Source organism: Penicillium hordei (assembly GCF_028827395.1).
Source record: "Penicillium hordei strain IBT 12815 chromosome Unknown utg000001l_segment0_segment0, whole genome shotgun sequence".
Lineage (NCBI taxonomy): Eukaryota > Fungi > Ascomycota > Eurotiomycetes > Eurotiales > Aspergillaceae > Penicillium > Penicillium hordei.
Genome location: NW_026623142.1, coordinates 5,426,591 through 5,443,669, shown reverse-complemented (window position 1 = coordinate 5,443,669; position 17,079 = coordinate 5,426,591). Strand labels below are relative to the sequence as shown.

The window sequence follows — 17,079 nt, the reverse complement described above, 5'->3', positions numbered from 1 at the left end:
AGCACAAACCTGAATGTACTAGAAAAATTAGCCCCAAATCGAAACATCAACTCAAAGCATTTTCCTATTGTAGACAAGTTGAAGTATGAAACCCCGGTCCAGGATCGCCAATAGAACTAAGCTCTGCGCTAAGCCACTCTCATATTAGCGCTAGTTACAGCTCCACGTGGGCAGATGACATAATCCGTCCCAGAAATGCCCAGCTGATCAACATCGGTCACCCGGTCCCGCGAAGCGAGAGGGATCTTGTTATTTTCTTTCATTTCGATCTCAGAGAAGAGGTTATCTCTCCCCAATGGAGAGACTACCTCATCGGCCCGACTCCTAAAACGACTCCCAAACGCGTCTCCCCTAAGAAATGGCAGAGCTTCATCCCTCCGGCGCAGGGAATAATGCATCTTCCAACAGCTCCAGCGCATCCTCAAACCCACAATTCACTCCGGTTTCGTATGCCTCTGACGAAGATAATCCAGTGCCAGGCCCCGCAAAATCACCCACAGGCCCATTGCGACTGCAGACCAACTTTGATGACCATCAAGACGTCGGCGACCCTATATCGGATTTCGAGAACGATGGGAACTACAACACTAGCAAGAAGCTCGAGGGTAAGCTGCCGCGCAGTGGCTTGGGCCCAAGGTACACTCCGGAGGAGGAGAGTGAGGTAGTGAGGAGATTTGACCGGAGGCTGGTCCCGTTTTTGGCCCTTCTCTACTTGCTCTCCTTCTTAGACCGCTCGAGTATGTTTGGTTATTTCGCAACGCGGACTATTCCCCACCCCCGTGGTTGCAAGCATGTACTGATAGTTTACCCAGATATTGGAAATGCAAAGATAGCGGGACTCCAAGACGATCTACAACTTTCATCTTCGCAATATGAATGGCTACTCACTGCTTTTTATATTACTTACATTCTCTTCGAATGGATGACGTTAATGTACCGTGTTGTTCCCCCGCATATCTATATCTCTTTATGTGTATGTGGATGGGGTCTTGTCGCATCATTGCAGTGTCTAGCTACTTCTTTTTGGGGCCTAGTCGTTCTCCGGGCGTTGCTTGGAATCACCGAGGCGGCTTTTGGCCCGGGTGTCCCGTTTTACCTGTCTTTGTTTTACCGCAGACACGAGCTGGCTTTCCGTAATGGATTGTTTATCTCAGCGGCACCACTCGCGACATCTTTTGCTAGCAGTCTGGCCTACTTGATTGTTAGGTTCAGCAGTGATGGCCCGATCTCACCGTGGCGAACTCTGTTCCTTGTGGAGGGGTTCCCAAGTGTAATTGTTGCAGTATTTGCTTGGTTCCTGATTCCAGACTCCCCTGGTCGGGCTCGATTCCTGAGTCGCCGACAAAGAGTGGTAGCTCAGCAGCGCCTCGAGGAGAGCACATCCGATTATCAGCAATCATATGGAAGTCGATTTAACTGGCGAGAAGTTCTGAAGACCGCAGCTGACCCCAAGGCTTATATGGCTGCCGTGAGTGTTATCTCCATTTGAGATGGCGTAAAGGTCCTAACACATTCACCACAGTTTATGTTCTTCAGTTGTAACGTTGCTTTCAGCTCAATGCCTGTCTTTTTACCCACTATCATTAAAGAGTATGGCCCACACCACCATCTATTCATGGCCCCATAGCCAACTTACATCCGATGCAGTATGGGATATTCCTCCTTACAGGCCCAGGCCCTCTCAGCACCTCCCTATCTCGTCGCCTTTGTTGTAGTCCTTCTCACCGCATACGCGTCAGATCGCAGTCGCTCCCGAAGCCCATACCTAATAACCCACGCCCTCATCTCATCACTCGCCTACTTAGCGATCGCAGCAACGGGTTATTTCCACTCACACCTGCCACCATGGCTTCACACATTCATCCGCTACATCTGTGTCTACCCGGCTACGGCCGGGTTCTTCTCCGCAATTACCCTCATTATCACATGGTCAATGGATAACCGTGTCGAAAAGGAGGGCAAGGGCGCGAGCATAGCCATTCTCAATATCATCGGACAGTGTGGACCCTTGCTCGGGACGAGACTGTATCCCGAGACTGACGGGCCGTGGTATATTCGGGGCATGGCCACTTGCTCGTTCTTCATGGTTGTTGTTGCAGTTCTGGCGGTGGGACTGCGGATTCTTTTACAGAGGATGAATCGGGCGTCTGCGGAAACGACATATACTATTGAACAGGCTGGTCCTGTTGATCGGGGTGAAGAGCGGGATGTGCTTATGGGTGGTGGCAGAAGGGATGATTTGGAGCATTCTACTGGGGCTAGAAGGCTTGTGTATATCATATAGTTGATATCCGTAATAACCGCTAGAGGTTCCTCTTGTTGAGGTTAAATATACTGGGATTGTATTTTTGCCCCCCTTCCTCGTGTACGGAGTGCTTGGCTCAGTATATTCCCTTTATATATATGCAAGACCGGCAAGGAAAATTCTATCTTTCCCCCTTCATTTAGGCTTCATCCTGGGATGGTTAGCGCGGCACAAGGATGTTCAATGAAAATGGGTTTGTGTGTTTTGGGTCAAATTTCCAGCCCGACTTTCTGATATTGATCTCTTTGTTCTGAATATCCCGCACACTTTACTCTAGTATCTTGGCTTCATCCCGTGTCCTTTTGTTCAGCTAATTCTACTCACTTATCCATCGCAGCCGTTATTTGCACAACTCGCAGTGATCCGTCGAGACACAGATTGGAATATGCATACTTTAAAGAGCCAAATGGGGAGAGCTCTTCGAATTGGAAGACCTCATTGCAGAGATATACGAAGCCACGAGCAGCTTTGTCCGATGGAATAGGCGTGGGGAGCCTCAACAAGTCACGCAGAGTATGTATATGGTATATATGTAAAGTCTATGATATGTACATGTCCACGCCTAAGGGTGTATTTTTTTTTCGCATTTCTTGGAATCAAAGAAGCGCAGCGAAGGGCGAATCGGCCACCTGCGAGTCATTCCAGCCAACACACTTCCAGCAGCTCAACAAACCTTTGGGATCATATTTGTTCTTGATGCTCACCAACTTCGCATAGTTATCACCCCACCACGCCTCGACCCAATCATTTGTGAATGGGTTGGCCTCGTTGCTGTATGCGCCACTGCCAGGGGTAATGCCCTCAATAACGGCTGTCATGTTCTGAATGGACGCGATCTTCTGCTTCCGGGTGGGAATGGTAGCGTTCCACTCCCAGGAGGCACCGGATCCCAACTCCCAGATAGCCTCACGCCAGGCGGGAGCGGCACTGGTCGATCCTTCGGTGTAGTTGTACAACACTGGCCCGACGACGGGAATGTAAGGTGTCTGGCCCAGTGATTGGATGGTTGCAAAGTAATCCATGAGGTTCGTACGACCCTCCGCAGTTGTGAAGATGGAGCGAGGGATCAGTCGGCTTCCGGGGAAGCGAGTGACGCCGACAGCGACGGAGCTGGTCTTGACGTATTTCTCGTAGAAGGGGTACCAAGAAGTGAACTCCTCGATGGTGGCGGAGCCACCGTTTGCTTTGGCGTAGGCGATTACGCTTGCCAGAGAGACCTCGGCTTGCTCGATGGAGAGGAAAGGAGAGACGTTGACGAGGGTGTTACCGGTGATGTGGCCGCCCCATCCTTCCTGTCCCCATTTAAGGGTGTTGTTAACCACAATCTCCATGAATGGAAGCATGTTAGTGGAGTTGGTGGGGAACTTGATGTTGGCAGCGACAAAGCGGATAGCGGGCTCGACACGGTGAGTGCTTTCGAGGACTACGCCAAAGGTTCCACCACCGCCACCGCGGAGGGCCCAGAAGAGGTCGGCGTTCTGGAATTCATTGGCGGTGCGGTAGACACCGTCTGGGGTAACAATCTTGAATTGGAGAACACGGTCAACACCGAGGCCATACACAGGACTCAAGATGGAATGACCGCCGTTTTGTATCCAGCCGCCTGAGACACCGACGGTGGGTGAGTAACCGCCAAGTATGGTTACGTTGTTTTCCTGTGCAAATTCGTACGCCTCGTCGAAGTTGACACCGGCGCCGACGGTGATGGCTTTATATCTACGCGCGGTGTTTGTGGCGCCACAGGGAACAAAGTCCGCACTGTAGGACATGGAGCGCAGGTTTCGCGTCCAAAGGGATAGCGTGTCACGGCCACTGCTGCGGGTGAGGTAATCATGACCACTATTTTTGATGACGAGCTTCTTGCCGGAGCAGTTGGAGAACTCGAACGCCTCAATCACATCCTTTTCGCTCTGCACTTCAAGATAGTGAGAGGGTAGATTGCCCTGACGACAGATAGCGTTCGTGAACGCTAGGGGGATCCGTTGGATTGCTACTATCGAGGAGGCACTGATCACTAGGATCGGATGCCCACATCTCATCCTGGTTGTTCATGTAACCATTCGGAGAATTTGCTCGCAGCCATGGATCCGAGTAGTTCTCTTGGATAGCAGTGCAGGCAGCATTGTCGCGAGCCACCGGGTTCCCATTATAGCTGGAGAAACAGGGCAAGGAGAAAGGGGTTAAATGCTGGGCGCGCCCTCCAACGGTTGCATTGAAGTCATTCAAAGTGCAGTCCGCAACCGTCGAGCTTACTAAGGCCAATAGGAGGCCGGATAACTTGGCGAACTCCATTGCGGCATGAACGATAGAAATGACGAAAAAGAAGAAAAAAAGTATAAGTACCTCGGTAACGGAGGCAGAAATAGAAGAAGGACTTTGAGACACACTAAGATGAATTAGGAAGGACCAAGGGGAACACTCGGGAAACACTAAAGAAGCACTAAAAGAAGCACTAGAAAAGGGACGCATGAACCAGTGAATGTCTTAGTTGTACGAGATGGTACTCTCTATCATTGGCTGATCGTCATTTTTAATCTATATTGATCCAATTTGATCCAATTTAATCCAATTTAATCCAATCATCTGACAAACTTTGAATCTTTTTACGATCGAAGCAATTGGGGAATTCCACCGAGTCCATCGATTCCACCAATGCCACCGAGTCTACCAATTCCATCGATTCTCGCCAATTTCCACCAAGTCCAAATTCACCCAAGTCCACCGAGTCCACTTATATCGTCCCTTTAGAAACTCGGTTGGTCCAATGAGTGAAAGTAGAGTTCAAGTGATGACCTCAACCCAGTTAATTGTCCACGAGGAAAATGTCGATCCCCCTTAGCCTCTTCAATAAGTTTAAGTTTTTTCGGGTCTCAAAGGCTCTCGGGGTCTCAAAGGTAGAGAGAATGAGGTTTTCTTCTTTCTTTTTTTTTTATTTTTTCTATCCACATCAAGATGGCGCATATGGTGAATACATATTGGAAAAATGTCCTTACTATTGTGCCAATCGTTGGGGCTGGTTTGGCTACGATGACCTTTCTGTTACGTCTGTATTGCAGGCGAATGAAAGCGGTGGGGCTTCTGCTGGAAGATTATCTAATGGGAGCTGGTCTGATCATCTCCTTCGCGGTGACGGCCTTTGTAGTGGATAGTAAGTATTTCCTGACATCCATGGAGACTAACCATACTAACGATTAAAAAGCCGCCTTCAATGGTGTCGGGCTACCGATCAAGTCGCTCCCCAAAGATGAACGGATGCGTATTCAATTCGTATGTGATAGCTTAGACTAAAGACCGACCTTGATAACATCTAACGTCATTTTGCAGGGATCATGGATGATACAAAAATTCTGGGCCCCATCAATGGCCTTCGTCAAGATCTCGATTGTCGTCTTCATCAAACGACTATTCAGCTCCATCCGGGCATATGTCGTTGTTTCCTACTGCCTAGCCGGATTTATCGCCACATGGGCTCTCGCTGCCCTGTTGACCAATATCTTCCAATGTATACCGGTGCAATACTACTACAATAAAGACTTGGGAGGACACTGCATGTCGGGACAGGTTCAATTCTTCCAGGCCATGGGCTCGATCGCATTAATTGAAGATGTGATCATTCTCTGCCTACCAATTCCTGTGTTCTGGAGGTTACAGATCAACAATCGGCAAAAAATCGCATTAACCCTGGTGTTTTCGCTGGGTGGACTGTGCGTGAATCCTTTCCCCCACATGATATATCGCTTCCTTCTAATCACAAATCGCAGTGTCTGTATCTTCAGTCTGATGCGCCTGATTGAATTCCGCCAATTCCAGCTCACCGATCTTGCCGGTTCGTTCCTAACCCCAGCTTATACAACGACTCCAACTAACATCATCCAGCCTCAAGTGCCAAAGAGTCCATCTGGACCTGCCTCGAACTCGATGTGGCTATCATTTGTGGTTGCCTCCCGTTTCTTAACCCACTCGTGCAAGGCGTCCGCAGCAAAGTCAGAAGTGACGCCTCAAAGTATCATTCTCAACCTTCTACCGGATCCAATCTCCATTTACACTCGATGCGGGGAAGCAAAGGCAAGTTTCGAGCGCTAGGTAGTGATTGTGGAGCGTCATCGAACTCAATTCACCGCAATGCCGTGGCTACGGCAAGTCAAAGCTCTGATGCGGAGAATAATAGGCAGGATGATGGCGGGCGGTCCAACAGTATCAGGGCTTCATAATTTTTCTAAATACAAAATCAATTCCCAGTCATTAATACGCATTTCAATCCCCCGCCATATACTGATCCCTACATTGCTAATCTAGCAACGAAGCTCGCCGTGGTCGTTGCTGATGCATTTGTCTAAAACCCCAGCTTGTTAGCCTCTTCTGGAAAGTAACCTGTATTATACCCAAGGATTGACTTACTGAGGTCAAGAGTAGTAGCGACATATTTATGATCATCCTCTGAGTTACGGCACTGACAAGAAAACTCGGCGGTTCCACGAAGGGTGCAGTTGATGCAAGAGCCGGAGTAATTGCCACTGCTTTTGTTAGACTCTTTTGTTCGACTCCGATAATAACCACTAGATATCCAACTTACTTCTTTCCGCACTATAGGTAGGTTAGCATTATTCAAATTCGAGTGTTTTGGATCGATCTCTTACCTTCAGCTTGCCCTTGTTGTTCTTGATACACCGGTTCAGGTCAAGTGTGCTTGGATTCAGCTGACCATTCTCCCTCTCCTGGCACTGTGCTCGCAGAGTTGTACCATCGCCATCAATATCTTGACAGGTGTCGGCAAACTTGGAAGGGCCGGCCAAAGCCATGGCTACGAAAGGGAGAAGTCCGAGGGCCTTGAGGAAAAGCATATTGAGAGTGGTTGCTTGAGGGTATTGAGATAATTGCGATTGATGCCGAATGGCGTTTTTTTGTGAGTAATGAGCAGTCGGGTCTTGAGGATAGATCGTCTCGTTTATATACCAATTCAATTCCTATGTTTTCAAGACTCTCGGACATTCAGCTCCAGCAAGAAACGAATGCATCTGATCATAAGGCACAGCAGGTCTAGAATGGCTCCTTACTTTATTCAAAAAAAAAACAACAACAACCTGGTATGAGGTGGAATTATCAGGTCTGTCGAGATCATCTTGCATAAGTCCTCCACAGTGGCGTATATTGCTGCTTCAGGGCTGGGCCAAATCTTGGTTGTTCATATGTCAACCACATTGGTAGAATATCATGGCTGACTTCTGCCTTCTTGTGAGGTGTTCAGGGAAGTTATATACAAAACTGAAAAGCTATTTGAGCACAACCCAAGTATTCACATAGCCAATAAGCAAACATGCCTAGACCGAGACAAATCACTACTGCTTCGATACCAATAGTTTTTAAACCAGAAAGAGTCATAAGATGGGATAGCGGTGTGTCAAGTCTATCTTGAGCCAAGTGTGCAATGTAGATCACGGTATATTGATCTACGATGTCTCTGCAAGGGACACATCAGCATGTTTTTCTCTTCAGCACGAGGGTGTCACTAGTAAACACCACGCATTGGGCATTACCTCATGCGTAAAGCCGAGCTAATGAAAGTTCAATCCAGAGGAGTTCTAATGCTGTAATACAAGTTGTTACAGTCAGTCAACGCTGGATTGGTCTACAGGTGTAACCTTCCTATTTAACCTTCTCCACACCCCACATTGAGTCCACACGCTTGCTTGCATAGTCTACCCCTTGTTTTAGCGTCTTGTTTACCTTTCCACCGTGTTTGGGTGATATTGGGATCTCTAGCAACAACCAGACTAGGGTTTGAAGCGAGAACTATATGGTGGGTGAGGACTGGTCGTAATTTCCAGGACGAGGGCGGACCACTCCATCGCTCAGCTAGTCCTAGAGACTAATATCGCCAAGCTAAGTAGGAGCTGTTGTGGCAAGACGATTAGCGGTCTATGTAACTCACCAGGTCGGATTTCTCGCGATCAGCATCGTCTAGAGTGCAATTAGCTAAGTAAGGCGTGAGGTTGGTGCCTTATTTTTTTAACGTAGCAGGGCGTGGAGCTGTCTCCGGTCAGAAATTGATGGTCGTGACTAGGGAACTGAAGGGCTTTTATATACGATTGATCAGTGATGCGAGCACATAATACTCTACTGGGGCTGTGATATCTCTTGAGATAGGTCACTGCATCATCATATTTTACCTAGATACTACTTTTAGATATCTCATCCCTCACAACCAATCCTTAAGCCCACATAGCCTTGAACTTGGTATCAAACTCGCTGTGCAGTTCTTTGAAGGCCTTGGCAACCAAAAACATAGATCTGTGAGAGTTGTCCACTGCCTTCTCTTGCGTGGTTTTAGAGCTGAGCCCGTTGGCCGCATCTTTGGAGGCAACGATCGCTTCCTCCTCGCTTTCCTCATCTTCGTCATCCATCTCATCCTCCCAGCTATCCATCACAACCTTCTTTGCTTTGGGGCGAGAGCTAGGGATGGGAGCAGCAGGCACCGTCTGCTTGTTGTCTGGTTTCACACCCAGCTGTGCAGCATTTTCAGCCTCAATCTGATCGACGGCCTTATCGTCCACGAGATTCTCGTAATCGTCACCTCCGCCAGCAACATCGAGCATGTCAGCACCGATGTTGCCTCCAGGCTTGAGGAACCCTTCAATGCTAGTCTTGATGGTGGCCAAAGTCAATGAGAAGTCGTTCAGCACGAACCAGATGTCACCGCGGCGAATGCGGTTTTCAGTCTCCAGCTGAGAAACATTTCCGTGCTTGAAGAAGTCATACAGGTATGCATTGAGAGGGGTCGCGTTCTCGTTGGGGTCAACAGCCACATGTGGAATGACAGAATCCTCAATCCAAACGCCACTGCGAACCATCTGGCTAAGTTCAAAGACAGTGTCGCATTGGTCTCCGTTTCCTGAAAGGGCGAAGAATGGGGAAACTATTGATGGGGAGATGTGGTCGAACTGCGAGAAACCGAGTTTCTTGGAGGAACTTTCTCCACCGCACTTGATCCCACTGAATGGTAGCAAACAGTCAGGTTCCTTGATATGCTGCTTAACGAAAGTAGAGACGTAGCCCATGTAGACGTCCAGGACCTGTCTGTTGTGAGCCCGTAGGGCGGAGGCTGCTTTTCTCGGGAGAGGTGGAAGAGCCACGATCGAGGAGGGCTTCTTTTCGGCGTTCTGGAACCATTCCAACGTGGAAGCTCGCAGGGGAATACGGCCGAAAAGGTGGGCCATAACCAGCATTAGAGTATGAACAGTCCTCTTTGGTTTCGTCTCTATGTCCTGACAGAGATCTTGGAGGTATCCCGAATTCAGTAGGGCATGGAAAGCGAAACTAGAATTCTCTGTGTAGTACAGATGAGAGATACAGCCCGCAAAGTTCAAAGCCATACCAGTACTGCTAAGAAGATTGTTTCGTCGGAGGTACTCGATGGAGAATCGGAGATGGTGGAGCACCGTTTGCTTCATCTCAGGGCCACCGAGGTGGATGCGAGAACTTGAGAGTATCGAGTTGATTGATTTCACCGCAGATGGAGCTTGCTTTGAGCCATGCAGCAAGATGAACAGTCGTAGAACCAAACTTGTTGTGATGGGGAAATGTCCACTGAGACTTGGGAGTCTTGAGCTCATCAGACGTTGCACCTTGGATGGCGGAACCTCTTGGAAAACAACGTTTCCGAGGACGTCAAATCCACGACGTCCTGCTCTTCCAGCGGCTTGTCGGAAATTCAGGGCTGTCAAGAAAATGGAATCGCCCGAAAAAACGACTGTCTTACAAGGCATGTTGATACCCAAGGCCAAAGTACCAGTAGCAATCACGACACGCAGGAAGCCTTTCCTAAAGAGGATCTCACAAACTTGACGGTACTTGCGATTCATACCGGCATGATGGACACCGATTCCTCGCTCTAGGGCATCGATCAACCATTGAGGCACCGAGCGCCACTGCAGCTGCTTTGCATAGACAAGGAACTCGGAAGCGGGGACTTTCTTGAAGTCAGCCAAATGGAATCCATCCACAGGCCTCTTCGGGTCAAAGAGATCAAGCCAGCCGAAGTCAGTAGATGCTGATTCTTTGGCTTGCTCTGCTTTGGAAGTTGGCTCTTCGTCGGCGTTTCCACTTGGTTTCTTCTTGGTAGCTCTTTCAAGCTTCTTCTTTGCTGACAACTTGGATGTCTTCCATACTTCCCATTTGGCAATCTTGGATTTCCATACCGGGCTCTCTTCTTTCCATTTTGTCTCAGCATCTTGTAGCTGTGTCAACAGGTCTTGGCATATATCTTCACATCTACCGCGGTCGTAATTGAAGAATAGGGCGGGGAGAGCATTCTGAGCGTGTAACGAGGAGATTAAAGGGAGGGTTGTGTCGACCAGGTTACCGTTTAGGGCGTCCGAAAGGCCATTCATCCGAGAAACCTGTTTCGACAAGTCCTTTTCTTTTTCGACTGCGAACGCTGTTGGGTGTTCAAGATTGAGCAAAAGTTTCTCAAATGGAGATTCTTGGTCTTTCATCCACTTCCCCAACAACATTTTCAGTCGTTTCTGCCATTCTATGATATGCACTTTTTGAATGACAATATTTGAGAAAAAGACGGTGGGATCCAAAGACGGATCAACAGGGAACTGCTCTGTTTGAAGGTCCTTCATTGCTTTCCACAAAGTGAAGCAGTCGCGTGGCTCAAAGTCAAGATCATCTGGTATCGATCTGGTGCGGTCCAGCAGGCTGGTGACAGGATGAACGAACGTCATATCATCTGCTCCATCGAGACCCAAACGGGCCAAGCTAGGAGTACTGGAAAACCCTTTGAACGCGAAGTCACCGTGAGGCTGGTAGACGTACTTTCGCAAATCCGAATAACGATGTTGATGCTGAATCATCTTGAGTTCAAATCCATTGGTTCTCTGGGCAAAATCCAGCCAGTTGTAGAATTCCTGTGGGTTTCCGACGGTAGCTGAGAGGGCAATAATTGGGCACGGGGACATCAGAAGCAGTTGCTCCCAAACCACACCATCCTCGGCCTGGCCAATGCAATGAATCTCATCAAAGATGATACGTCTCAAGCGGGGAGTCCATGCGTTGGCGTTCGATGGATTAAGCAGCATGATCTGAAGAATCTGGGGAACTGTGATGAGAATTTGGCATCCCTGAGGATTATTGATGCGGTAGTCTCTTGTGTGGATGGCCCAAACCGATTTACCACTGGTTTTGGCTGGGAACGACTTGGAAAATCGGGCTTGCACCTCAGCTGCGATCTGATTGACAAGAGCCTTTGTGGGGGCGACATAAACAAGAATTCCATCGTTATCTTCTTTCAATATCTGTCTCATCGCATAGAAGCTGGCGAATGTTAGCATGATTCTGAATTAGGACATATTGTGACTTACGAGATGAATGTTTTTCCCGCACTCGTTGGGGCCACGATGAATGCGCTCTTCTTTGCATCGATCTGGTCCAACACTTCACGCTGCCAGCGATCGGGCGCAAAGTCAGGCGTCCGGGAGTCGGGCAATGAGTCTATGCTGCGCTCCATGAAAGGCCCACCGTGTTGAAGCTGGAATTCAACTGGGCTCATCTCGATACTCATGCTGGGTGCTGCTTTAGGGATCTTGAATGACGGGAAAGATAATTTCTGTTCACTATCGGCATGAAGCTGAAGAGCTGGCAAACCAAGTATTTGACAGACTGTCGAGACATATGCGACAATATCAGATGAGATGCCTTGCTTGATTTTCACGAGACATGTGACGATCTCCCAAATGCGTGTCACAATCAACATGTGCTTTTTACTCTGCACATTTATGCGTTCGGCAAATAGAAGCCGTAGCAATGTGTCGATCATGCAAGTCAGGATTTCAGGCTCCAGAACCTGTCGACTGTCTTTAGGCAGATTAGTCAAGTATCCGTTGAGCTTTGTAAAACGAGTCACAAGATCATCGATTTGAGCGAATTCATCATTGTACATATTTTTCCACTTCTGTCTCTGTTTCTGGGTAACTTCCATTGCTTTTTGATGAACGAAAGCTGCGGCCATCTCCTTGGTGGATGGTTTACCAGATTTGGAGTGGGATTTCTTGTCTGGTTTTGAGGTCGTTCCAACGTCTCTGCTTGCCGAGGGGGTTTGATGAGACTTCTGGCGTGAACTACTGGAAGATTCAACGACAATCGGCTCCGGTTGTGATCCCGAGAGACTTGCAGCATAATCTCTCATCTCGGCCATAAAACGCTGGTTCCGTTTGTGGCTTCTCTCAACCTCTTGGGGGGTTAGAATGACTTTCTTTTGGTCCAGAGGCCTGGAGCTATGCCAGTGGCTATCTTCTTTGAACTCCTTGAAAACTTGGGAGTCATTCTTCGCATCGGCAGATTCGTCCATTGCGAGATGAACAGGCTTCAGAAGCTTATCGAAGACTGCATTGCTAAATGGAAGCACCTTTTCAAAGCCATGATGAGGCTCGGATATACTTCCATGAGTGTTATCTTCAGAGGCAGCTTCCGCGCCCCCAATCGCTTCACATTGCAGTGTTGTACCACAAATGCGGTCCACCAGACTTGCAAGGGTGTTAAAAGGGGATTGTGTGGCCGATGAGATTACTGTTTGGATGCCCATTTTCTCGACTATCCGCTGGACTTCGAAAAACAATGTTCCATCCAAGAGGTCAGACAGATCGCAAGGTCGGTTATGGTCACTCATTGCTTTCTCCCAAAGCTTCGAGCTGAGCAAAGCCTTCGCGGTTTTCACAAATTCGTTGAAAAACTTCAAGTTTTTGGGTGCAGTTGTCTGGATGGATCGATCCGACAGTTGGATGTTTTGCAAAAGTACAATGTGCAAAAGCATAGACTGGGCTCCAATCTTGTTTTCGTTATCTGCCACGCCGCCCAAAAGCATAGAACTGAGCGTAGCAACCACAAAACATTGGCGTTGCGACAGCTCAGGCTTCTCAATAAGTGCTTTTTCAAGGAGCTTGTCTGTTTGAGGTTGGTTTGACAATCCATATTCCGCATCCTCCGCTTGGTCTTGGCTGTCTACAATCTCTAATTGAGAGAGGGGATTCCACAATTGATTGGGGTCATCTGTTTCAGGGCCAGTCGACAAGGGATTCGTTTTAATGGAACTTTCAATCACCATTGCCATGACCTGTGTATATTGTGAGTATCGAGCCTAGTCATCTGGCGGTTGAAAAGTCTTACCTTTGTATCACGGAACTCGAGGCTGTTGGCGAGAGCAAGGTTGTATCCGTGTACAACAAACCAATAGATCATCGCGCGGAACTTAAATCTTGAGATCTCGCCTCGCTTATCGACAAAAGAACCTTCTTGGTCATCATCTTCGAAGTCGCTGTCGTCAGAATCAGTTTCAGAGTCGCTGCTGTCGATATCACTAGCAGTATCATCCTTGTTCTGCTCGGTAGAAGCGCCGTCATGACACATGAACAAATATGCCCCCGAACATATCAGGTGAGTTTTGAACTCATCGGACCGAAAGCTATCAAACCTCAGAGCCTGGAAGAATTGCGACGGTTGGACGCGAACAGAGACAAGATGCTGTATAATTGCCTCTCGGGCAAGGAGGTACCTCGCATGGAGGTCTCTGTGAACTCCTTTTGGAATGCATAATGAGGCATTCTCGGCGAAGAAGACAACCTCGAAGAAACACTTGCGCTGCTGAAGCTTTTGCAACAACTTCTCGACGAGGTAAGTCGCATGCAAGACCTGGAAGCCCGGGTTGAAATCAAGTTTCTCGTTGGAAAAACATTCGAGTAGAAGCGAATCTCCTTCGATTATGAAAAGCTCGTCACCAACAAAGTCACCGACGAGGTCAACGACTCGAGAGTTTAGGTTATTGTACCTTTGTTTGATAATTAGTAAAAACGAGCTGGCTCCAAGAGCTTCAAAGCCAGTGCTCACCAATCCAGCACAACATGATGATCCATTATCTTCTCAATATTCCGGTAATTTGCCTAGATGGCTGGAATAAGACTATTAGTATCAAGACTGGAGGATCGACATATAGAGGCCCGAACATGATGACCCGGGTAAGCTAAGCTAGGAGAGCAAGAGAAAGAACTGGCAGCACAAGGTGCAGCACAAGAGGGGAGAAGAGTGTAAAATATAAGTTTGGGATGGGATGGCCTTGAGGGGAAAATATAAAGAGCAAACGGTCGAGTGGAGGGGCATCAAATAGGATATATTTGGATTGTATCGGCACATGTCATTTTAAGATCCAACAAACCGCTTACCTAGGATATTATGCAGTATGACGGAACTCTGACTCATTTACTCTATACTCTTTGGTGTAAAGACAGTATCTAGAATAGTTTGGACTTTTGATATATTTGCCCAAGTGGGTTCAACAATTGTGAAGGGATTTCGGGCAGAAAAATCAATGACCGCCTTCCCCAGTATACGATGTACGGCAGTATACAACATCCATACACCCACGATAGATCATATCGGAGCAGACATCCGAGAGTAATGGAATCCTAATTGAAATATTCGTATGGGGGGCAAGGATATAAGGTATATGTATAAGCTCTGCATATTTTTAGACCTTTTTTTTTCTCTCCCACACTATTTCTGCCTTCAAAATAATTGCTAATAATGCATATTTCAATTTTATATCAAACTCCCAATGAGAGATTTGTGTCTACATGTATATCTTAAGTAAGTTACTTATTGATTCATAAAAGCAGAGGCAAGAAAGGGAGATATATATCTAGAACGGTTGCACCCCTTCTAGTTTAAATGCGTGAAAACGCCTGGTTTCTATCATAAATAGGTGATTGCATTTCTAACTATTGCTCGAAGCTTGCCCAGGTGGTGGACATGTGGCCAATTTTCTGATGGCAAAAAAAAAGCCAATAGGAAAGTGCCGAGTTGGTCGCCGTGCACTGCGATTTTAGGAAACATCCTTCGATGTCTAATAGATGGAAAGGGCAGGGTACTCTGGAAAATCTGGATTGTTGGCTAAAACAAGTGGTTGGTGCACAAGGTATATTATCTGATGGTGGATGCGCTTATTGTACGAAATTCGCCGCCAACGCCAGTACCCTTCTTTGAACTTTTTCGCCAGATATGTTCGTATCTTCCACTCAAATTTGACTTTTGTGCAAGTGTTTTGCCAGTTGAGAATACCTATTACCAAGCAGTGTGTCCTCCATCAATGAGCAGAGTGCTTCCTGTCATAAAGCTGCTCGCATCAGAAAGACAGAACAGAGCCGTACCGCGAAATTCCTCAGGCAACGCTAGGCGACCAAGCATATTCTCCGCTTCCCAAGTAGCTCTGGCAGCGGGATTTTGCCTAAATACCTCGTCCACCATCGGGGTGATGATGTGACCGGGGCACAGGCTATTGACGCGAATGCCGTGACGACCCCATTCCATAGCGAGAGAGCGCCCTAGTTGGATAACCGCCGCCTTGGATGAGTTGTACACGGGCGAGGTCATGCCCTTGTTGGCAATGAGGCCGCTCATGCTGGCTACTAGTAGGATCGAGCCCTTCTGTTGGTATTTGAACATCTGGCGAGCGGCCGCAGTGGCCGAGTTGAACACTCCATTATAATTAATCGACATCACGTCGTCTAAAGCTTGCTGGGAGTACTCCAGTGCACTTTGAAGGTGGTTGATTCCGGCTGCGGCGATCAGACCGTCCAATCGCTCTCCCTGTGCTGCAATGGCTGCGAATGCATTGTTGACTTCGGTGTTGTTGCGTACGTCGATGCGGATATACTCCAAGCTGCTGCCATAGTCTTCCTCGGCCCTTTTCTTAGCAATGAGGAAGTCTGGATGTGGGGATTCGAGGCGATCCAGACAGTACACTGGTTACGTGATACTGAGTTAGCATTCGTTCATTTCGAGAAAGGGGAAATGAGGGTGTAAGTACCTTTTGCCCCGGCTTCGATCAATGCTTCTGCCATTGATAGTCCCAGTCCTCGTCCGCCGCCAGTGATGGCATATACTCGGCCCTCAAGATCAAACTCGCTGAAACGGTGGTTGTTGTGCAAAAGCTCTTTCGCCGGCATCTTTGACTGGATGTGGTCCGGGCTGTGAGATGCATTGTGGATATCCTGAGGGCTGAAAAAGCTATTGGAGGTCGAGTACAAGCGGGTTGATGAGGAAAAGAGAGAACGAGGAGTAGAAGCGGCAACTCTAGCTAGCCGGGTACGAGCGGGAGCCAATACTCGGGGAACAAAAGACATTGTGAAGGAAGGGATATCTGGGAGGAGGAGATGGGATTAATGTCGATAGCCGTGAAACAATAGGTAACAATAAGTACTGATGCGACCAAAGAATCCCCGATATTCCACCCACGGCATCGGGGTGACAGATTTATATGTCCAGAGAGCTAGGACGGTACTTCCTTGGAGAGCCTACCGAGAATAAGAAGATCCTGCATAAAAACGTTGGCAGGAAAAAATCAATCCCAGTTACGCGTGACCCAATGGCTAATTGCTTTCACCATGACTCGAATGGACCTAGGCACATTGATCGACCGAGAGCAATCATGGTAAGGTCCAAGCTTACCACCTAAGCTCTGATTAGCTATATGGATGGGGATTCTGGAGAAAGCGGGTCGCACCCTCATTATTTAGGAATATCGTGACCTTGGGCCGAAGACGGTAAGACTTCGATGGGAGCTTCGATGGAATGATCTACCCGGCGGGAGTACGCACGATTATCACAATTGATGGTCTGTGAGCGTGATTGGCTTAGAATCTGGTTCTTTTTCCCATGCCGATCCCTGATCTTCTCCCGGGTCGAGAGTGGCTGGATATTTAGGGGAATATCAGAAGATCTCG

The 17,079-nt window shown here is 48.0% G+C and overlaps 6 protein-coding genes across 6 annotated transcripts; 2 read left to right on the top strand and 4 right to left on the bottom strand.

Moving 5' to 3' along the window:
• Positions 1-358: 358 nt before the first annotated feature.
• N7537_002060 (uncharacterized protein) lies at positions 359-2,284 on the top strand (the record flags this gene model as incomplete). The annotated part of the gene is made up of 4 exons (XM_056893118.1): positions 359-737; positions 813-1,468; positions 1,523-1,590; positions 1,648-2,284. The coding sequence occupies 4 exons, from the start codon at positions 359-361 to the stop codon at positions 2,282-2,284; spliced, it is 1,740 nt and encodes a 579-aa protein (XP_056758113.1).
• A 617-nt stretch (positions 2,285-2,901) lies between these two features.
• N7537_002059 (putative isoamyl alcohol oxidase) lies at positions 2,902-4,597 on the bottom strand (the record flags this gene model as incomplete). The annotated part of the gene is made up of 2 exons (XM_056893117.1): positions 2,902-4,274; positions 4,300-4,597. 2 exons carry the CDS (start codon positions 4,595-4,597, stop codon positions 2,902-2,904), a joined length of 1,671 nt encoding a protein of 556 aa, XP_056758112.1.
• Positions 4,598-5,257: 660 nt separating this feature from the next.
• N7537_002058 (uncharacterized protein) lies at positions 5,258-6,516 on the top strand (the record flags this gene model as incomplete). Its single annotated transcript, XM_056893116.1, has 5 exons — positions 5,258-5,453; positions 5,505-5,572; positions 5,630-6,009; positions 6,067-6,131; positions 6,182-6,516. 5 exons carry the CDS (start codon positions 5,258-5,260, stop codon positions 6,514-6,516), a joined length of 1,044 nt encoding a protein of 347 aa, XP_056758111.1.
• An 81-nt stretch (positions 6,517-6,597) lies between these two features.
• Positions 6,598-7,146, bottom strand: N7537_002057 (CVNH domain-containing protein; the record flags this gene model as incomplete). The annotated part of the gene is made up of 4 exons (XM_056893115.1): positions 6,598-6,638; positions 6,704-6,819; positions 6,879-6,889; positions 6,943-7,146. The coding sequence occupies 4 exons, from the start codon at positions 7,144-7,146 to the stop codon at positions 6,598-6,600; spliced, it is 372 nt and encodes a 123-aa protein (XP_056758110.1).
• Positions 7,147-8,514: 1,368 nt separating this feature from the next.
• N7537_002056 (putative DEAD/DEAH box helicase) lies at positions 8,515-14,214 on the bottom strand (the record flags this gene model as incomplete). The annotated part of the gene is made up of 4 exons (XM_056893114.1): positions 8,515-11,623; positions 11,671-13,418; positions 13,472-14,129; positions 14,189-14,214. 4 exons carry the CDS (start codon positions 14,212-14,214, stop codon positions 8,515-8,517), a joined length of 5,541 nt encoding a protein of 1,846 aa, XP_056758109.1.
• A 1,204-nt stretch (positions 14,215-15,418) lies between these two features.
• Positions 15,419-16,479, bottom strand: N7537_002055 (putative short chain dehydrogenase/oxidoreductase; the record flags this gene model as incomplete). The annotated part of the gene is made up of 2 exons (XM_056893113.1): positions 15,419-16,098; positions 16,164-16,479. The coding sequence occupies 2 exons, from the start codon at positions 16,477-16,479 to the stop codon at positions 15,419-15,421; spliced, it is 996 nt and encodes a 331-aa protein (XP_056758108.1).
• Positions 16,480-17,079: the final 600 nt, after the last annotated feature.